The 23,945-nt window shown below is 26.7% G+C and overlaps 1 protein-coding gene across 2 annotated transcripts in view; it reads right to left on the minus strand.

Annotated features, from left to right (window-relative positions):
- LOC107453792 (fasciculation and elongation protein zeta-2) overlaps positions 1–23,945 on the minus strand; it is a 48,614-nt gene that overhangs the window by 8,021 nt on the left and 16,648 nt on the right. For both annotated transcript variants that reach the window (XM_043040895.2, XM_043040898.2), the window contains exons 3-8: positions 14,840–14,948; positions 14,580–14,726; positions 12,468–12,564; positions 8,720–8,958; positions 4,501–4,576; positions 400–465 (exon numbers count right to left, since the gene is read on the minus strand). In XM_043040895.2, coding sequence (XP_042896829.1) covers positions 400–465; positions 4,501–4,576; positions 8,720–8,958; positions 12,468–12,564; positions 14,580–14,726; positions 14,840–14,948 — 734 coding nt within the window. The remainder of the gene's footprint in view (positions 1–399; positions 466–4,500; positions 4,577–8,719; positions 8,959–12,467; positions 12,565–14,579; positions 14,727–14,839; positions 14,949–23,945) is intronic.

The following is a 23,945-nucleotide window of genomic DNA, read 5'->3' on the forward strand; positions in this document are numbered from 1 at the left end:
ATTTTAACAATATGCAAAATAAATATTAGAAATAAGATTGAATCAAAAAATTACGAAGGTATTTTAAAATATACAATACTTCTCACAAAGAATGTTACATCTACAAAATTTTACATTTCCAAATTTGAACAATACATTACTACATAAAAACTAGAAATGAAATTTACATTTTATTGAATAAAAATGAATTAACAGATATTTAAAATAAGTACATATTCTCAGCTTAGAAAGTCGAAATATGGATAGCTAAAAATAAATTTATAAATTTTTACCACATAGTTAGATATTCTATAAAAAATAATAATAAAACATATATAATTTTATTTTTTCTTATAAGGAATATTAAAATTTGGATAAAAAAAATTAATAAATTTAAAAATATCAAACTACGTAAATTACCTTTAAGAATATAATCTGTGAGAAGTGCAGGTACAGCTGGATTATCTTCATTTATCGCCTTGAGAACTGAAATAAAAACACAACATTAAAAACATCAACGATTATAAGGAAACGTTTTTAAATATATTAATATCCAATGAGAACATAGATTGATTATAATAATTCTTAACCCTTAGGTAGTCATGGCTAAGCAATTAATTTATTTTTCCCTTACAAATGGTGACAAACTCAAAATTCAGTTTTCGGTTTCCTGTAGTCAGTACAAATAATTAGCCCAGGAACCAAAAATTGAACTTTTCAAATTCTCGATACTTGCCTTAACCCACTGGTTTATTATCGCTTTTCTTTTTTAAATAGTTTTCAAAATACAAAGTAATTTTTTACAAAATAACTACTCTGCTTATCTTGTACTTAGAGGTGGTTAAAAATATAGGAATAAAACCAGGCTAGCTAAGAAAAATTAACTGATTAAGCACTAATGACAACCAACTATGATATAAATAAGATTTCCTAAGAAATTGTATATAGATTTGCAGAAGGAAAATCAAGACATTTATAATCTGAAAAATGTATAAAAGCTTAGACATTTTTTTAATAATTTATTTCAGATGCTAGTTGACCTAAATAATAATAAACTTATATTCCGTTTTGTGATTGATTAAAAGTATTATAATTATTTAGTATAATAAGTATAATAGACTATTTCAATACACTAGTATAATAAGTATAATAGACTATTTCAATACACTAGTATAATACACAATTTCAAATTGTATAAGCTTCCTTTTATATACATTTTAATTGAAATATTAAAATGAGATTCTCGAAAAATTAAATGTACTAAAATCACTAGAGTGAGTTTTAATAATTGTCTGTACACATAATAATTTAATTAATAGTTTAAGGAGGGACAGAATATTATTTTGTATTTATTAAGAATATGCATTACTTTTGCATGTATAAACTTTAACTTTGCTCAATGTAACTAAATACAGTACACTGCATTTAGTTGAATACATTCTAAATTATTCATATATATTTTTGTAATGTTTTTATTATATAAAATGACAAGACTTAAAATTCCTCTTAACTTTGGTGAAAATATATTTTGTAATGAAATATCTACCAAAAGAAATATCTACTTTTTAAAAAATTATCCCTAAAATAATTCTAATTTCAAAAATCTGAAAATTGTAAATCGAAAGCTTAAATTTAAAAATATGAGTAAATATAAAATTTTAATGTAGTAGCAACCTTTTGCTTATTACAACTGGTATAACAAACAGACAAGTATAACAGGCATTGTATTCAACAAATGTCCCTATTCCAGGGTTCCCACTCAATTTCAGAAAAAAAATTCGCCTGACTTTTCCAGGTTTATCAGGAAAATTTCAATGAAAATCCATACCATATTTTGTGCTTACCATGCAATTTTTTATCAGAAAACTTGGGTTTTTATTTTTTATTATTAGTAAGGTCAAAAATTAGGTTTTGTGAGCAAAAACATAAAATAGAATGTGAATGGAGACATAGAAAAGTTTCACTAAAAAGTGAAAATTTATAAAATACTTGTAATAGATGTTAGAATTAATTATTTAACTCAAATCTCAATAACTTATCACTGTTACCGACAATTCTAAGACTGAAGATTTTCCAGGTTTTTAGCAAAAAATTTTTATTTTCCCTAACTATTCCCCACTTTTTAGAGTTAAAATAAAATTCCCTGACAATTCCAGGTTTTCCCTGCTCTCCCTTACCCGAGGGAGCCCTGTGCTCCAAAGGTTTAAAAGTTTTTTAGTTGCAGCATAAAAAGTCAAAAAAACCTTTTTTTTAAAAAAAAATAGTAAAAGCAAATCAAAGGGGGTTTTATTTTAGTCAAAGTGTATTTATCTTTATTTATTTAAACTAGACTTTTGATTTTTTTTACCGAAATCGAATTAAGTTATCAGTCTGAAACAGTAATTAAAGGTTTTCAAATTTATTATACATTAATTAGGTTATACTAAAAAAATACTTTTCATGTATCTAAATGTAAATTCTTATTATAAAATAATTGACTTATGCCAATAGTTAACTAGCGATTTCTGGTGGATAAGATACTGCCTATCTGTACTTAAAATTCTGTGCGGCCTATGCGGAGATTTTATTATTCCAAAGGCTTTTTCCAAGCAAGAATACCGCAATCAACGTTTATTTATTCAAAAATTAAAGTTTGCAAAATTTTCTAAAATAGCGAACCAATATCATTCGCTTGGAAAAAGGTATATTTTTCTCATTTTTAACAAATATTTTTTTAATTAAAATATGGTGGGGTAAGACAAGATTTTGAGTGACGCAGGACTGTACAATGTCAACTATGAATGTGCAACAAAATTCAATTTACAATGTCTGTTTATGTTCTGGGGGTATAGAAAAAATGTGTTACAAGTTAAAATAAATGAGGGAAGTTGGGAAAAATTGCATGACGAAGAAAAGACATGCCGCTTGAATGGAAATTCAAACTCACATCTGCAAGAAATTGTTCTAAGGAAAGGGTAAAGCAGGTTTATTGAGAATCATGTCAGTCAGGAAAAAAAGAAGAGAGAGAAAAACATTCCTGCCATTCTAATTGATGAAGTCACCAGCAGCACATGATCAATGCATGGTGTTTCACTTTCGTTCCCATCCTTTCAACAGATTTGAATTTCCTTTTACACCATATAGTTAGTGCTTCTAAAGTTGCTCAAGGGATTTTGTGTTCACACATTTTAACGTTATAACTTTTTGAGTTCACTTTCATACATGATGTGCCACTGCCAAAATTTGTTTTGTTTTCTTTCTTTTTTGTATCTAAAATGCCTCATTTTTCCATAATAGTGACTAAAATCTATCATAGCAAAAATTTAAAGTGTGGCATGTCAGTCAGTGTGGCTTTACTGAAAATTACTGAAATAATTTAAAGAATGAAAAGACAAAAATTCACTGTTCAATGCCTTTTCAACATCATTCCAATTAACTATTTTATAAACCACTCACAAAATATATAATATATTAAATAATAATATAACACCAATACGTAGAATTTATAAAATTTAAGCTTCAAAATGTGATATTTTAATACAGCTTTCCTTTTTTTTCTCCAGCAAACAAAAACTGAAGTTACATTTGCAACAACACAAAAGAAAATAATCTTACTAAATTAACTGTATTTTTAAAGAAAAAAAATCTATTCAAAATAATTTTTAAAAGAATGTCAAAAACTTATTTTTTTATAATTAAAGTAGAAATACCAGTAATGTAAAAGCTATACAAAAAAACTATATTTTTAAAACTATAATTAATTAAACAAAGAAATAACACAAACATATGCGATTGTTTCACTTTTTTAATTCATCTCTGTTAACATTGTCAATCTTACTGAATAAAACAGTAAATTTTATCTTTCCTTTCAGCCGTTCTCCCTTTGTGAAGTACGAGGTAATATTTATTAAACAATAATAAAAATTGAGAAACCACCAAATTTGAGAGTTACATTTTAACAAAATATTAACAATAGACCAATAAGTTATGAATTTAATACAACTTAATACAAAGTTATAAATAAATTTTGGCAGAACTGTAGTAAAAAAAAAAAAATATTAAAAACTTTCTGATTTGCTGAAAAACACTTCTCTATAAACTTAGAACAATAAAGAAATGTTAAAAAAAATAATAAAGTGATTATCATTGTTATTGAATGGTAAATATAAGGCTTGTCCGTAATTTTTTTAAACGAGAGGAAATAATTTGAGAAATATTTCTCCAAAATGGTCTCTCATGTCCAGGACCTCAGATTTCAGATTATCTTCAAAGGTCAAATAAGATAAGAACACAAACAATAACAGATTTTAATTCAAATTTGTAACGACTTCAGAAGATCTTATGTAAACTTGCAACAAGTTTGTTTTCATTCTATCAAAATACTAGTGAAGAGATTAGAATGAGCTTGAATTTGAATTTTGGTATCTTAAAAGAAAGCTGCTTTTCAAAACAATAGATTGACAACTGCTTAAATTGATGAATGCATTTCATAATAGCAAATAGAAATAAATATTTGAGCCCAACATGCACACAGTGACTTACTTTTTATCAAAATCTGTAAAGTCTGATTGTTAGGCGGTCCATTTTCTACACTATAAGGAATGACAGTAGTCAGGAACTGTAATAAAATGAATGTCTATTAATGACTTTTAAAGCTAATTTTTTAATCTTATTTTTGGTCATGAAATGTAATAAAATGAATGTGAATTAATAAAAAATTTATTGGCTAAATTTTTTTTATTAGTAATAATTTTAGTCAGGAAATGTAACAAAATGTATATCAAGAAGACATTTTTAATTACAAGCTATCTTAATTACTAATAACTTTTGTCAGGAACCGTAATAAAACTTACTTAATTTTTTAAAATTTTTTAGCCATTTATTAAAAAAATCAACAAAAAAAAATAATAATAATAAAATAAAATCAATATAATAAACAATGAAAAATGTTTAATTCCCTTTACATTTTATTTACATACTTATTCTATACATAAACTTAACCAATTAAACTGAAATGCACATAGTTAATACACAATCTACCAATAAGTATTTGGACACCTATGCAAATGACTATATCTGCGGTTCTGAGATATGTCACGCCCTCCGCCGATGTATATCGTGTAGGGAACAACATCGGCATTAGTCCCATGCAAGATGCCTACTGCACTATTTTGGATGACAATGTGCTTCCTACCCTGTGGCAGTTTTACGAGGTGGACCCCTGTTACTTCCAAGATGCAATGCCAGCTGTCATATTGCAAGAGTCACCAAGGCTTGGTATGGTGGCAATGGGGTTAATGGAATGGACTGGGCTGCTCAGAGCCCAGACTTGAACCTTTTTTTTTTAATCGAGGAAAAATTTCGTTTTAAGAAATGAATGCATAAAATTTGGTGAGTACCATTAACTTTTAACGGAAGTTATATAGTGTAAATACAGAAGTTTTCCCTATTCTTATTTTATTTATACAGTTGGACTTCCATTTAACGAACTTCTCTATTTTGTGATTTTTTTCTAGAAACCAAGAACATTTTGGAAATTTTTTCATAAAAATAACTTCTAGATAATGAAGTGAATGCTCTATTTAACAAACTTTTCTTTGAGATCCACTTTCCCTATTTTCCAAAATAGTTCAGAACATTTCAAACTTGTTAACGCAATTTATGGGGGAAATGACCTAGAATTGATTTTCGAAGCCTCTTAACTTTTAGAGAATGAAGTAAAATCCCTTTCTCTTCTTGCTTGCATTTCAAACGAAAAACTCAAACAAAATTAACAGATTTTTTATCAGTAGCAATTAAACTTAAGAACACATATGGTAATGTATGTTTAAAATTACTTTTATAATAAATGCAGCAACAATTTTACACATAAATTTAGCTTCTTCTTAGTTGAAAATGTATGTAGCATGATAGTGTAACACTGGATAATGTTTTGCTCTATTCTTGCTTTCCATGCAGATTACTTTTATGGTTAAAATTTCTAAAATAAATAGTAAATACTAGTTTACGACATCAAGGAGAACCATTTTGCTATTTTTATTATGTCTAGAGTTGATGAATTTATAACCTGTTCTGTGATGCTTAAATATTTCAAAAGATGATTTTCTATTTAATGAATATTCCATATAACGAACTTATTGTCGAGATTTAGCGCCTTCATTTAATAGGGGTCTGACTGTAATTTGTTTTATTTCTCATTTATTTACATTGTCTATTACATATTTTTGTACAAAATATTTCTTTTTGTTCTTAAATTAGTCATAGCTGCAACCATCCAAAAGTTTTTCTCTCTGTGTGTATTGCAATTAATTTTCTGAATGATTCCAACAATTCTTAATACTACCAAATATTTCACTTAGCATCTTCCTCTAGCATTTTAAAAATCCTGATTGGCATTTTTAAAATAAGAGTACAATGACATGCAATTATCTCACAACACAAGTCAAAAACAATCAGAGCTTTTGCTTTTTATGATTTTTACAATATAAAACAACATTCTTACTAAACCTAATTGATGGGGCAAGTGAAATCCAACTTATTAGTTAATTATCATATCTACAATATATTAGCATTATTAATTGCATCCAAGTTACACTTACGAATCCGATACAAATAAATCTCAAAAAGACGACACAATTAAGTTCTATTCAAAAATGCAACTTAAAAAGTAATAAGTATGTTTTTAAGAAGAACCAAAATCTATTAGTAATATGCTACTGAAGAGCTCCAGCAAGAATAAGAAGTATGCAAATGAATTGCACATCGAAAATTGATTTAAATATATTCTAGATCAGCTATGAATTGAGTATTACACAAGAGAGAATTGGAGAACATTTATGATTCAAATGACAATAGGGAAAATAGAAGACTCATGAAAATTACAGCACTCAAAGACTAAAAATACATTTTTCTAGAAATTCAAGGAATTTTTAGTCTAATTCAAAAATATTGCAACAAAACTTTTTAGTGTTAAAAAAAAATAATAATAATTACTTCACAAGAATTTTCCGTTTAAAAAAAAAAGAAAACTACCTTGATGGACTCAAGTAAATAAAAGAATATTTCCTGTTAAGTTAAAAGAAAAAGAATATTTTCTGTAATGTTAAATATAATGTGAATAACTTAATATCACAATTCAGTGTTTTATTTTAATTCCTAATTCCTTACTTGTTTGAATTCCTAAAGTTTATAAGTGGGACCTGAAATTTAGTTTTATGAATAATTACTATTTCAATATATTTTGAGTTCTATTTTTAGCACATTTAAGAATTGTGTAAAATCAAATGATTCTTTTCTTTGTTAAATAAAAAATTATTGTGAAACAAATTTTAACAGTATATAAATTTTCTAAAGATGATTTTAAAATGCTAATGCAATTTTTTAAAAAAGGCTTTAATTTGGGTATGGGGGAAATTTCAAACCAAGAAAGCTATGCTCAGGGGAAATATATTTATATTGTATCCCTTATAATTTTGCGCACCCCAGCTGGCATTTACAATTATATCAAAAGGATTTTTAGCTCACTAATCTTTTAACTTTTATTTATTGACCATATTTATTGATTATACTTTTTTACAATAAAAATTTTTATTTAAACTCTCCTTCACGTTTTCTGTTTTACTCATTTTTCTTACACTTAACCCTTTTGCATTTTTATACATTTGCGCAATTTATCTTTACTGCTGTTTTCAACCACCAGCGCCCAGTTTTGGAGCAACAAAATTTTTCTTTTGATTGCCCCATTAGTCTTTATACCAAATTTGTGCCATGATGACTATCAGCCCAAGTTTCAGATGATTCAGAATAGGCTGAATTTGATTATTAACACCTGATCTATGAATATAGTAATAATAAAATTATAAAGAAAGAGATTCTGCTTCAAAAACATTAATACAAGTTATTGGAAACAAAATTAAGCGAAATTACAGAAAAGTAAACACAGTAATCTTAACATAATATTTCAATGTTTTCCCCAAAATATCAGGCAATAATAAATTAAAAATAACTTTAAATTTCTAATACAATTAAAAATTATGTTAAAACATTTCATTTTTAACTTGTAATTTTTTCACAAAAAAATGTTTGAAAAAGTTTTTAGTTCTATACTCTTTTAAAATTTCAGAAATAATTATTTTTCATATTTTTAACAGCCCTAATCGCTAGCAATTTTCAATCCAATTTCATATCAGGAATTTAAAGCTTAATCTCAAGTGGACAATGTTATCAACATAAAAGCTATTTAAATTCTTAAAAACTTAATTATTTTTATTTTAAAAAAAAGTGCATTAGAAGATGAAATAGGTAAAAGTAGTAATTATAGTACTGCCCATAACAATCCAATATCTACATTTATGACATCCTTACAAGTTTTTAATATTAATATCCAACTAAAAAAAAACTTAAAAAAAAGTTTTTTATTGACAAGTAAAAGTTAAATATGAGCTAAATAAAAACCAGATCCCTTATTTTAAAGTGGAAGCAAAGAGTATTGAAAAAAGATGAAGATAATTAATTCCAAAATGCACTTTGATTAAAATAAGAGAAAATACATCATATAAAAGCACGAGAGAGACCAGTAGATTTAATAAATTCGATCAACCTTGGGACTTTATGTAATATATTTTTTTAAATATTTGATATTTTTCTTCAATATAATGCATGGAAAAAATTTCTATTTTTAAAAAGTAAATTTTTTTATACATATATATATACATAATATTAGTATGAAAATTTCATATAATGGTTTGTAATCAAAACTTACTTTAGCATCGGAGTTGTTTCCCATTGATGAGCGTACTCGTCGTTTCTCTGTACTATGTTGTCTTTTTTTATTTTGTATGGTGAGTAAGTAAGAAATGAATGTATTTTTTAGCTCCTTCTCAAATTCTAGTTCATCCCTTAAAGCTAACTCTTGAATTAAAACTTCTGAATTTTCTTGTATCATCATCTCTAATTCTAAGTAGAGTTCATTTAACTGAGAATTAGTAAGTGTTTTCAGCTCTGAAAGAAAATGTTTAACATTAGAAGACAATTTTTATCAACAGAATTTTTAGCTACAAAAGAAGGGGAAGAAAAGTTAGACATGAAAGAAAAATGAATCAAATATTTTCGTTAACATATCTTGCTGTATAATAGTGTAACTCTGTATATTACCTTTGTATTAAAACAGGGAAATTGATGAGATATGATTAAAAAATAAAGAAATCACTTTAGTTGTAGACAAAAAAAAAACATCCTTTATTAGGTTGGATTTTTTAAAAATTACAAACATGGCCACATTTATAACTTCAAAAATATTATATTAACAGATTATCAGGCAAATCTTTTCCTTAGAGCTCTAAAACAAATATTACTTTTTTAAAATAGAAAGCATTTTTGCTTTTTAAAAAATATTCAATGACTGCACTGAAGCAGCATAGCATGAAGCAGCCCAATGATCCCCAGTCCTCAAAACATATTTCAATTAACAGTGAATGCTTACTTGCCAACCTATGCTTAAGAGCATCAAAAGAGATGAAAGAATTGGTAAATTATCGATAAATAGAGCCAAAAATAAACCTGACCCCACATTATCAAGATTAAATTTTAAATAATCTGGCTACAAATTAATCACCGAAAAATCCATTCATTAGAAATTTATATAACTGTGTAATCAAGTTATTTTTAAGATAAAAGAATAAAGCCGCTTAAAGAAAATAAAGTTAAAAAATAGATTTTGTTAAAAACACGACAAAACAGTGTTTTGTCCCAACACTGAATTAATGAGTACAATCCTATTGAATAAAAAGTTAGTCGTTACATTGATTGTTAAGAAAAAAACAAAAGTATTTATGCATTAGCTAAAATGGGAAAAAAATAAATAATTGATATAATTTAATTATAACAGGATTAAGAATGATTTTTAAAAAATTTAATTTATGAAATTAAAAAGTTAGGAAACATGTAATGCCTATATTGGGCTAGATATAGCAGCTGGACACAGAAAAAAAATATGCAGTATTTTTAATTATAAAAATATATAGATCTCCATGCTACAAAAAAAAAGTGTTACTCCTTTAAACAACACACATAATATCTATGTAAAACATAATACATACATTTATGTATAGTAATCAAAGCAAAATTGGTCATTACACTCAGAAAAATTTGAAAAATAAATTTTTACTTATATTATTACACTGATACCATGTTACTGACATCCCACATTATAAATGTTCTGAGTTTCTGATGCAAAATCAGCTGAGTAAAAAAAATTATCACCTAGCTAGGATATATATATGAAAATTATAGATACATGAAAAAAGAGGGGGAAAGAAAAATTATAATGAAAAAAATAACAAACTGGAAAAAAAAGAACAAATATTTTTTTAAAAAATCCGGAAAATTAAAGATATAATCTTTTCATAAGCCCACACGATTATATCCGTAAAAAAGTGTGCTTTCTGACATTGTATCAATATAGCCAAAGCAAAATATAATAATACAATAGCGTAAGGAGCACTCAAAAAAATTTTTTTACAAGAATTACAACAAATAAAATAGAACACAATAAGTAAAAATAACACGTAAAAACAGGAAATAAAATAAAAAGAAAAAGCAGAATAAAACAAAATTTATAAAGCGAGTAAAATTATATATACATATAAGTTCGAAATGTAGAGAAAACAGGGAAAAAATTACAGTTTTTCCATGTTTTCTCTACATTTTGAACTTATTTTATGAGTTCTATTTACTTGCAGCTTATGCGCAGTAAATGAAACGTATTGTTTTTCTTAATTTCCTTCGTTTTTTAATATATTTATTTATCATGCTATATATATATATATATTGGTTCCTCCCAACTTTGATTGAGCAGCAAACATTTATTTCTGCAAAAGTCCTATCTTTATTAAGAAAAAAAAATTTATATGTTTTGCCTGTTTTCATTATTTAAATAACCTTAATATACATTTCTATAAAAGGAAAAAAATATTAACTATAAATATTTTATTAAAAAAAAACTTTTACTTCAAATAAATTTAATTGTATAGAAACAGCAAAGAAATAATGTTATAATTACAATGTAAAAATGTATATTGAGTTGTAATAGCTCAGTTCAACACATTTACAAAAAAAAAATACAATACAATGAGACTCCATACAATGCAAACACATTTGTAACTCATTTGAAATTATTATTTTAGAAACTATTTATTTACTTTTAAGATGGGAAGTATGAAGATATTTATTTATAATTTACTACCAGCTGACCTCAATCTCTAAGACTGCAGAAGTCAATAAAACAAATTTAGGAATTAATAAAAGAAAGTCATGCTGCTCAGCGTCTAAGGGAGAAATGAGTCTCATAGTGATTAGAAGTTTTTCCAAATTTCTGATTACAAAATATTCGGCTATAAGCTAAAACCCACTGAGTAAATTTTTTTTTTTTTTAAATCATTAGTACACAGATGTTTTTTTTTTTTTTTTGAATTTAAAATTTATTATTAAAGTTAAATAAAAATTAACTATATAATTGGTATGCTTAAAATGTCTAAGCATTTGTGATGGGTTTTCAATAATACACTATTTTTTGAAACATCATATAATTTTCATAAACTGAAGATTTCTGAGTCGATATTTTTATATTAAGATGCTTGTAATGAGCCTGAAAATGCTGAAAAAATATTATTTTTGCAGCATAAATTAAAAAATTTTAATGACTCCATTTTTTTTCTCCATCTTATAACAGTCTACCTGCTATTTTTAAATAATTTATTAAATATTTTTCAAAATAAACTATGTTTTAACTATTCTATATTATCTATAATTACTTATTTATGCATTTTTTATATAATCAAGAGTTGATAAACAAAATCATTTATATGGCTTTAATTCAAAATGTGGTAAGTATTGCTGTATATATGACATCATTAAATATTCTCATAAATTCATCTAAATTTTGCAATTTCACAATGAGTAATTATTAGTTCGAAAAACTTTGTCAAAGATTATGCTCTGTCTATGATGATATATTGGTTAATGTAAATTTTCATTATTCTTTATTGAATATAAATTTTCATTAAAAATTTTTTTCCTAGATTTATTAGGCTAAATAGTTATAAAATATTTGACTAAATATTAGGCATTTATAATTTTAACCTATCGAATAATGGGCAGAAAGGCTGAATATTTGTTATATGCTTAGGAACATAAACACAATAGGAATTTGAAAGGCAAAAGGTGTTTGTAACAATAATATTCGTACTATAATTATTTTAGTTTATAATAGAGTGAATAAAATTTACATAATTATTAAAATAAAATAAAAAAACTTCTTTATCAAACTTTTAGTAGAACATTTATTACAAAAAGAAGTTCCTGAAACAATTTGAAAATAAAAGGAAAAATAAAATGTGATATACAAATGAATGAAATACATAAAGAAAATACTAAATTTAAAAATCTTATTTTTCTCAGAAATGATATTGTTGTATTTTTAAATACTAAAAAAAATCCAATAAAATGCTTACTTTCTTCATAAAGTATGGAAGAAATTATATTTTTCTCTTTTTCTTCAGAAGTTGTTACCACTTCTTCTTGAGATTCCTCCATAGGTACTTCCTCTTGCTATAAACAAATTGGGGAAAAAACAGTTATAATAAAGGTTATAATTTAAAGTTAGTTAACAACTGTAGGGAAAAAACAAAATTATAAAATGTAACAAAACTATAACTAAGATTTTTAAAAAAAAAACATAATAAAAATTCCAGACATTTGAAAATCATTTTTTTTCTTTTAATGTCTTGCATATATTTACTGTCTTACACAAGTTTCCTTGCATACTATGAAAATTAGATTCACATTCGCTAATCAGGGATAGTATTATTTTTTTTCCATATGACATAACTTCTTTTACTGCAGTATAGCTTGTTTTGCAGCATAATTAAAAAATAAAAAAAATCAGTTGCAACCAGAGCCGCATTATACCTTTCGTAGGCCCTAGGCATAGCTGTTTTTGGGCCCTTCCCTCCTTCCCCCACTCCTCCCCTCTTTTCAAAACATATGCTAAAATTTTCTTGCATATTTTTTTTTACTATTTTCAAATTTGTATGAACATAAATCTGCACAAGAAATGTTGAAGGCCAAAATTAAAGATAAACTTGTGAATACTTTTCCTAACGTTTACATTGTATTAAGAATATATTTGTCGATTCTTGGATCAAATGCAGAAGGAGAAAGAGATCTTTCTCCAGATTAAAATTGATAAAAAATTATTTGCGTTCAACAATGAATCAAGATCGTTTGGCACTTATGTCTATTGAATACGACATTTTGCGTAGTTTGGAATTCGACAGCATAATACAAGATTTCGTTAAATCCAAAAATCGCAAAAAAGTAATATATTAGATCATAAGATTTTGCAAAATAATTTATTACTGAAAAATATTATATTTTTATTTGTATCTTCATAATTTTGTGCAAAATACACTTGTTGTTTTTAAAGCTAAATTATTTTTGTCAACAAATTTTTTTCTCCCAAGTTTTTCGTAGGCCCCTGAATTTTGTAGGCCCTAGGCACGTGCCTAGTGTGCCTATAGGTTAATCTGCCCTGGTTGCAACTGTTAAAAGCTAATGTCCATGAAGATTAAAAGTAATGAAAATCCTAAACAGTCACCATTTAGAGTTAATTAATGCTATAATACCGAGAATGAAATTTCAGTTCTAAAAATACAGGCTGGATTAAAATTTTTGATCGCTACTAGTTTACTTTCTAGAAAAACATGAAAATATTTTTAAAATATTCCAGTACCAGAAAAAACTTTCTGCTGTCTAAAACCAATAAAGAATGTAGAAATTTCAAAATTAAAACATATTTATTGCAATAATAATATTAAATCAAAATAAGATTGAACAGTTATCTCTACTTAATTGCATATCAGATAATCGAGTAACCCGGATAATCGAATTATACAATGCTTATTTGGACCGTAAAACCTTTACTTCAAACGAGGGCAAAAGTCACCTGAATCAGTTTTTTGCCTGCAAAGAACAAAAATTTTATGAACATGAAATCATGGTAATGCCAGAAAGATTTCAAAAGGTATTGGACCAGAATGGACAGTATATAATCCAAAAAAATATTTATTCACTATTAAAAAAAAAAAAAAAGTCTTTCATTTTCATAGGAAATTTTTTTTTTCCAAACAACCCAATAAGATTTATCATTCGGTGTGGTGAATATTTATTAATTAATATATCTTATTAATTAATATTTCTTAATATTATAATATTTCTTATAGAAGAAATATTTCTTACATTAGAATAATATTTCTTAATTAAATGAGAATGGAAAATTCTGGTACACTGGAATATTTCTTGAGAAAATAATTAATTTTAAATTTTACCAAAAATCTGTTGTTTTCATTCAGATTTATTAACAACAATTTTATACTGTAGTGCCTGCAACAAAGCTAAGTTGGTATTATGAATGTACATGTTTTTAAAAACATGTCAACCACATACAGTTTGATAATAACATTAATTTTAACTTATTAATTTTATTAAAATTTATTTTACAGATTAAAATACCAATGTTGAATTTTAAAATATAAATTTCATGAATTTTCAAATTTATCACTAACTTGCATAATTTCATCAATTTCTTCTAATACTTGTTCAGCTGTGAACATGGGTTCTTGCTGTAAACTGGAAATTATCAAAGAATGGAGATCCAAATCTTTTGCAACATCATCATCAGATTCGTCCAACTCTTCATTTGTTTCCTTATCCTGATTTAAAAATTAAAAGAATTCATTATCAACATACATTTTAACCAAAACAAGTAAAAAAACATAAATAGAAAAAACTTGGCTTTTTTTTTTTTTTTTTTAACTTTACATACCCTTTTCTCATTTAAATTGAGACAATTTATTTGCATTTTTCGAGCATAAGACTTTGACCAATCAATAGGCAACATATTTCCAAAATTCCCTGTGAGGGTCCACCACATTCTAATATAAATAAAACAAAACATAAATTAGAAATATTTCTCATTCACAAACACTTTAAAATTGCAAACACATATATATAATTTAAAATTAGCAAGGATCGCAAGGCAGAAATTGGGGACGAAATTCACGAAATTCAAATTCTAAAAAAAGCTCTTTTAAAAAATTTAAATTCGTAAAAACGACAAATTCACGAAGTTTTTTTCCTTTATAAAAATGACCGTACAAAATTGTTCTAGAATGAATTTTCAGTTTAAAAAGAAAAAAGATCCGAAAAAGACATGAAAAGAAAAAAGATTCGAAAAAGACATGAAAAGAAAAAAGATCCGAAAAAGACATGATTTTACGACGGCATCGTCGTAAATCGAAAGTGCCATCAAAGTTCGCGTTTCGAATTAGCGTTTTACAAATACCGGAATTAGAAAAACCGTGCGGAAAAGGCCGAAAAAAATCATCATCTTATGACGCCCAGAATCAAACGTACTTATCAAATGTAAATTTAAAATAACTTTATCCAAAATTTGCAAGAAATCTATTGAATAGTTTTGGAGAAATAAAAATTTAAAAATACATGATTTTAAAATTATTTTTATGGGTTTATTAAAAATTACAGCATTAAAAATGATTTCTAATATATATACTTCCTTACAACTCAAAAACTTTTCGAACATTAATTAACTAAAAAAATAAAAATACAATTCAAATCAACAAATTCTAACATTTCGTTCAAAAAAAGTTTTCTTTTACTCGTGCAAATTAAAGAGTTGAATTTTTAACAATTTTAATTGTGGACTACTATTCAATGCTATTCAACATTAAAAAGCTCAAACTTTCGACAGCTTTCCAGGCTAAACCAATTAGACAATATTTTCCAGATTATAACGACTCCACCCCCAACGGTCAAACAATTAGAATCAATTTATAGAAGCCACCATGGTAAGAAATGAAAAATATTGTTGCTTTTATGAAATTAAATAAAGAGTATTAAATAAAGAAAATTAAGTTCTACTTTCAATTCAATAATCAAATTATCTAAAATAAAGTGGCAAAATGTAAGGTACAGTACAATATTAAATACAGACAAATATACAATTGAAAACCACATTACATACCATGCGTAATATACCTTTTACGTTAAACAGTTTCTCTGGTATTTTTCATCTTAACCTTTCCAGTGGAAATACTTTTTAAATGCCTGACTAATCATGGCATGCAAAGCACGCATAGGTAGGAAAGGCGGATTTTAAGAACGTTCTTACAGTGGATTAAAAAAAATTTAAAAAATTCGTTTTCCAGAAATATTCAGATTTTCAAGTTTAATATGAATCAGGTTAAATTTGTAGATCTCAGGCTTCACGAAATCGATAGAATAGTTCTTAAGAAACCGAATTTTAAAAAATGACTTTTTCAAAATTTAATTTCTCAAAAACTATTCGACCGATTTCGCTCAAATCTTGTATTTTGCCATTTAAAAGTACACACTTTAAAATGATGTAAAAATTGTATACCTTACAATTCAAAATTATGCAGACTATTATTAAATAAAATAATGAAAAATTATAGATATTTACTTACGTTATATTTTGAATGGAATTATCTTTGAATAAACTTATTTTATAATTGTGCGCAAAAATTTTTCAATTCACTTAAAAAGTTCTCGAGATATGATGAAATAAGCAGAAAGTAAACTAACTTAACCGCTCAACTGACTAAACTATTGGGACTGTATCTCACAAAGTACGTTTTTGTGTCCGATTTCGTAATTTAAAATATCGTCTGAGCTAATTAATTAGCATATTTGAGGTCACTCTCTCGAATGGGGTCTCTTATTTAGGGTGGTGTGTTTTTTATTTTGCGCACTGTACATAAACTTATTGTTTGTAAAATGAAAAAATATTTAAAGAAAACATACAGTGACGCATTAAAATATGAGACAATTTTAAAAATGAAAAGACACTGCTAATTTGTTTAGAATGCATTTTGATTTTGCAAACTTTCCATTGTTTATTAAATTCAGTAACTGTTATATCTTGAGAAATGAAAAAAAAATGAAAAAGAAGTGTAATTAAATAATTACGATTCGCCCTTACTGTCGTTTGACGTTAATTAAGCGTTTATTTTCGTGCCATTTAAGCTAAAATGGCAGTTAGAAGGAAAAAAACATCATTCGAAAAGGAAAACTTCACGAAATAAAGATTTATAAATAATATTTTAGGAAAAATCAGCGCGTTTACATAAACACACAATGGCATAAATAAATAACCATCAACAAATATTATACTTTTATATGCAATTTTTGCTAATTTCTTAATAAGAGAAAATAGTGCTGTAATGTTTACAATTTATATGGACTATTTCCACTGCTGAATTCGATGATAAAAGATAAAGATTTTGTTAAATTTGAAAGAATAATATGAAATTGGAACCTCGTATTCTTCTAAAATAGAAAGATCTATAAGATTTCTACAATTAGTATTAAGTTTGTTTTCCCTGAAGAGAAAATTTATAAAACTTTTAAAAAATTAATACAGTCAGTTAGTCAACATTCAAAAAATTATACATAATTTCACAATTTATGATTAAAAATAGCGAACTGTCAGGCCCTCAGTTGCTTTTAGCCCTCCCCTACCTAATATTAGGTCTTCCTTCTAAAGATGCAACGAGGACATTTCTTTGAAAACACAATCGAACATATAAAATCAATAATACTACACCAAAGGAAATCAGTACTACTAAAGTCACTTTCAAAGAAATGTAAATACTTTTAAAAACTTGCTAAGCATGAAATATGACTACTGATGTAAGAAGCAAAACCTTTTAAAAATTCAACACGCGACTGTTATGGCCCATAAAACAGAAAATACAAAATAGAAAAGATAAAAATACCCTTGCCATGCAGAATAAAATTATGTTGCGGAGGTAAAGTAGTTCTTTTCAACACGTTCGCCCATAAAAACGAGCGCACTGAAGGTAATTCGAACTGAAGAAGATCTCAAGTACCAAATTCACTTATTGCTGCTTCAGTTAACCAATTTGTTCCAGGTTCTTTTTGGAGTGCCAACAACATAAAAAAAATAATAATCAGATAAAGAGAGCACTTTTCAAAAGATGTGACGAGAAAAGTGAACCAAAATTCTTTTGAATACTAAAATGCGTTAGTATAGAAGCCAACAAGAGAAAAAATTCGACGCATGCTCGAATTCCAAGTGGCTCACACGAAAATGGCGAAAAAGCAACGAACTGATATATTATTTCCAAATGGCCATCAATCTAAAAGCCAGTGGCGTGAATTAAAAAGAAAAAAAGCAGTTCACTATGCATCCGCGTTTCCTAAGTTTACGACCATTTATATTCGTAACAAAGTTTAAAACTTGAACCCCATCTAGAAGTTGCAGCTTATAGTACTGTTCAAAAAGACGAATTCTTTTTCATTGTAGATAACGAGCTTCAAACAAGAGAAAATAGAGAATAATATTATATGTTCAAGCAATAAGATCAGGCAGAACGCCAAAGCTAAACTATAGCCAAATAAAATAAGTAAAAGCACAAAAAATACAGTATAGAGAAGAACAAAATTACTAAGCTCCAACTTACAATCAACGATTCAGAATACTTGCAAATAATTTCAACATTTTAAGTCATTTAATTCTGTTAACTTCTGTTAAGAAACTAAAAACTTAAGAACTTACAAAATTAAAGATCAGCCAGTGGATTTTGTTCTTGCCAACATGGGCTCAGACCGGTGTTCGATTCCCAGTGTAAAAAGCTAGGCATCTGATCGGACTGCATTTTTTCCGTTGAACTAGAATTCACTTTAATGTAATGCCCTCGATTTCAGAACCGGGAAAAAACGTACGGTTGAGCAGTAGGAGTGCGTGATGCAAAGCCGGGTAATTACACCATCTGCCCTTTGATTCAAATTATGGTAGTGTAGATAGTAGCAGTAGTAATTCATGTAGTAGTGTAGTAGTAGTAGTGTAGCAGTAGTAATTCATATCAAGATGCTTTTGTTAATCAAAATGTTAATATAATTTAGAGAGAAATTACACTTAGTTTTTTTTATATAATAACATAAATAATAATATTAATATCATATTATCGTATATAAATATGGCTCAATGGTTAAGACACTGAACTGTCATAGTGAAGAACTGGGGTTCGATCCTCAGTGGCGGCTTGAAGCCCATCTAGCTTCAGATCGATGGGTACCAGCCAGTCTGGGAAATAAAGGTGGTCTGTGAGCAGTGCTGATCACATTGCCACAATCATGCAGTTGGTCACGAAATAATGGAGCCTGGACCTCCACAACGTGTTGTTACGGAATGCGTGCTTTTTTATATATATAAATAATATATAATATAAATAATATATAATATAAATAATATATAACATAAATTGTAAGAAAAAAAGCAACCTTCATGAGGCAAAAAAATCTTTACCATTAAAAATAAACTATTTTTATTTTATTTTATAACCGTCGTTGAACAGCTGATCCTATTTTTTAGGTTTACGACTACTAATGTTCAACTCACTCCACAGCTTTGTAATTTTGAACCCAATCCAGAAGACAAGGGAACTCCTGGAACAAATATTGGGACAAATTTGCCTTCGAGAAGGACTTTTTGGTGGAAATCCGCATTTGCCTTAAATGGGGAGGAAAACCGCCAAAACTTCCCACGGGTAGCCTGACAGCAAGGGGACTCTAATCCATGATTCGTCTACCACCTAATCCATCTACTACCTAAAATATTTTACGTCAGCACTGTGTTAAGTGCAAGCCGGGCTGAGAATGCGTATCGACTAGCCATCAGTAGGATTCGAACCCAGTTCACCATATTGGAAGACGAGAGCCCTACAGATTTACCTTACTTATATTGGCTCTCAACATGGCATGTTTTAGTTTCTGTGGTGCACAATCAAAAAAAAAAAAAAAAAGGTTTTCATCCCTGGTTTATAGATATCAGAAGAATACTACAGTGAAGCAATATCAAATAATTGGCAGAAATGGAAAACAATTCATATGTTATTCTGAAAAGACTAAAATATTAAATGTTTTTTCCTTAAAGACAGCAACCCAGAAACTCATCAGAGTGAAAAACAATTTTAAGGAGAAAGTTGCTCTCCTTTTCTCTAATGTATGTAGACGGATTAATGCTTTTGTCGTCTTAGTGACCTTCAACATTAAAGATTGATCTAAAAATAACTAATGATCAAGACGATAAAAATGCCAAACGTGATTTGAGGCATAAAATTATGAAAAGAAAATCTGGTTGATATTGATTATGAAAATTATGTGGAATTAATAATATTCATTTCTTTCAAATTAAAATTAAATCCAAACCTAATAAACAAAATATGGTTTAAATTTTTTGCGACAAATTATATGTAAAAGTCTATTTAATAAATAATATGTCAAATTTAACATTTCTAAAATAGCTGCACGTTTAAGTCAGGTGTTTCCAAATTGATAATTCTTAGAAGTAGCCATATTCTTGGAATTAATTTTTTAAAAAAACGTTTCCTCAAAGTTTAAAAAAAATGATTTTTAAGCTAAATGAAATTTTTATGCTCATAATGATTTGTGAAATTTTTATTCATAAGAAGTTTAAATTAAAAATTTTAACCATCTCATATATGAAAACTTATATAAGGTTGTAATGAAACTACTTGTCCAGTTATTAAAATAAAAGTTTCATTTAAGGGCTTAAAAAAAATTAAATGCTTTAAGATTGCATTATGAATGTTCTATTTTAATGAACATATTTATTGTTTGAATTTAAGAAATCGTTACAAGTATCTACAAAATAATATGGTTAGTAATAACTAGTTATAAATTTCAAGAAAGAATAGGGGAAAGAAATAGCTTCAATTATTTCATCAAAAAATTTACCATACAGAGTACGCACAAAAAAAAATAACAAAAGTTTCAATTTATTTTTTTTTAAAATTCAGATTTATTAGACATTTCTTAAATCGAGTATTTTATTAATGATAGACTCGAGGAAGAAAAAAAATAGAACCATGACAAATACATAGAAAAAAAAGACAAATCTTGAGAAAAAAAAATAAAATGCTGCATCATGTTTGAGAGTTACAAATCATAAAATCGAGGTATCTCTTTCAACACGTACATGCCAACTCAACCATGAAGGTCAATTAGATGAACCATGCCAAAGCTTATTATTTTCAATTATGTTTTAGTAGGAAATAATTTCATTGCCTTAACAAACTCAGAAATGAAGTAATTCCGCAATATCAGACATATATAAAACGAAATGTTTTTATTTATTTATTTTCAGTATTTTTTAGTCATTTATTTTCAAATCACAAGAAGACTTAATATGTTAGGAATTACTTACTTCATTAATAAGTAAAATGATTCAACAAAATGGGAAAAGAAATAGTTTAATACAATCCAAATAAACTTATAGTAATAGTAAAAATAAAAAATAAAATGTCAAGAAAAAATTGACGACAGCAAAATAACACATTTACGATTCATGAAATGATTATGACTCATAATGGGAAAAATAAATAGTTTAATACAATTAAAATTAACTTATAGTGATAACAAAAATAAAAAAAGGTACGAAAAAATTAAAAATTGTCAACAAAAAAAACTGGCAACAAAATAACACATACATTAGATTTTAAAATGAAGTATTTACAACAGGGAACTAGCTAAAAATGTCAGGACTTGCTTTAATAAGAATAATAACGAAAAGTAATCACAATAAGCTACTTATTTTTAGTAAATAAATTAAAATCTGTAGGAAATATTAAATTTTATTTAACCCTTGATTTTAAAAATCAGTTAGTCATTTATTTACATGAAACAAATTAACGTAGTGTAAGGAAATATTTATTAAAATATATATAAATAAGTGATTATCTTTATTGGGTCACATTCCAACATCGCAAATCTTGGTAAAAGCCGAGAGTCCAAGTGTTTAGAAATTAGCATTAAAATGATGTCTAGTTCCTTATTTTAAATGAATCGCAAAAGAAAAAATTAATATTTGAAAATTTTCTTGTGCAATATCTTATTGATTTTTTCAACGTCATTTTCGATGTACGAGATAAATTCACACACTCGAATCTTATCTAATTGATAAAAAATGTGTCTCAAAAAATGAAAAATATAATTGAAGGAACTAAATAAAGCTATAAACAAATATAATCAATCGAATTTTAGTTAGTCATATACGCTACATGGCGAAATAGTTATTAATATAAACTTATTACCCATACCAACCAAAAACTTTTCCAGCGAACCTAATATTTGTCGAAAAACAAAACATAAATCTAGGCATAATTTTCTTTGGTTCGCCAAGAATAAATAAAGATAAGGAACACACAACTTAAATTTAAGGCATCCCATATTTGTTATTTTTTCTTCCTCGCCAATGGGAAATTTATAGTTCAACATGGTCAAGGGCATTAGGGTGCACTTCTTAATCAAGGAAAGTAAATATTTATGGCAAAAAACATTGAACAGACTCCAGACGCTTATTCATCAGAAAAGATGGAACAAGAGCAAGTACTTCCGTAATAGTTTCTTTATCATTTATTATGCACGTTAATTATCTTAGCATACATTGTTCTAAGGAACATAAAAGAAGGCAATTTACGGAAAATACTTCATTTCCTGAGATGTTTTTTTAAAAAGTTATGCGTAGCAGAATCAAGACAAACTTTACTCAATTTAAAAGAAAAGGTGAAAACTATAAATTTATAACGAAATTGGTTATTTTTTTTATTTAATATTATATGCCTTTTAATATAGAACCAGTTTATAAACTGTTACGATTAAAACTCAAGGCTAAACTCAATTGTGCAGATTTTAATTGAACACAAAGCAAAATAAACATAAAAAATTGAATATTTATCATGTTAGTTACAAAATAAATATTCACACTTATGTAACACTAACTATCACACGGGACTTGGGCAGTGTTAAGTGAGTCCTAAATTATACAATAGAAGCAACTGTACTTTAAACAATAGTACTTTTGAAACAAATGATAAATTAGTTGTTGACAATTGAAAGAAAAGAAAACGAAAGAAACTAATACGTAGTAAAATAGTTAGAAAACCCTCTCCTAATTCATCTTTCTTGAGTTATCACATTGTTCTTAAAATTTTAAACAGAATATATAAATAAAAATGTTATTCTTAGTCGAAACTTTTAATACAGCAAGCAGCGAATTTAAACTTTATTCTGTGTGTACATTAAAAGATGCCTACGCGTAATTTGCATTTTTTTTTTATTTGACATTTAGCGGTACACATAACATGCATTTAATTTAAATAATGTAAATTTCAAAGATCATAAATTTTCAAAGTGTACTAGGATTTATGACATAGAAATTTTTTGCGTAGTTTATTAAACGTAGCTGAATGATTTTTTTTTTCACCAAGGTAAACATAGCAATGAGTACAAACTTTAATCTGGCAGTCTATATGATTATTTTAAGTGTAATATGTTACATTAAAGAATAATAATAATAATTTGTATTTTTCCCTTTTTTATTTACTATTCAACAAAGCACATTTAATTTAATTGTATATATTTTCCTTTCTAAATGTTTTAATCATAAATTTTCAAAATTTACTAGGATTTTTGACATAGAAATACGCAGCGCAAATAAATGAAAATTTTGTTTATATAGAGTAAAGAGACAGTTTTTAAAAATAAATAAATAATCGGTATTAAACACTTTTCTTTTCTTTTTTTTTTTCTTTTTTTCTCTTGAAAAAAGACTTTAAGGTTTTGGGAAGTCAAAACTTAAGATCTTTTGGAATATTGAGAAAAAAATCGGATCTATTTACATAAAGTAATACTTTTTGTGAAATGAGTGTACCATGACACAGACCTTTATTTTGTGTTCTATTTATTACTTCTACACTAACTACTAAGACATAAACACTTTCAGCAGACATTTGCATCGAAGTCATTAAAATATCTTCGAAATAAAGCTATTTTGTTCGACAAAATCT

This window comes from Parasteatoda tepidariorum, chromosome 7 (genome assembly GCF_043381705.1).
Source record: "Parasteatoda tepidariorum isolate YZ-2023 chromosome 7, CAS_Ptep_4.0, whole genome shotgun sequence".
Lineage (NCBI taxonomy): Eukaryota > Metazoa > Arthropoda > Arachnida > Araneae > Theridiidae > Parasteatoda > Parasteatoda tepidariorum.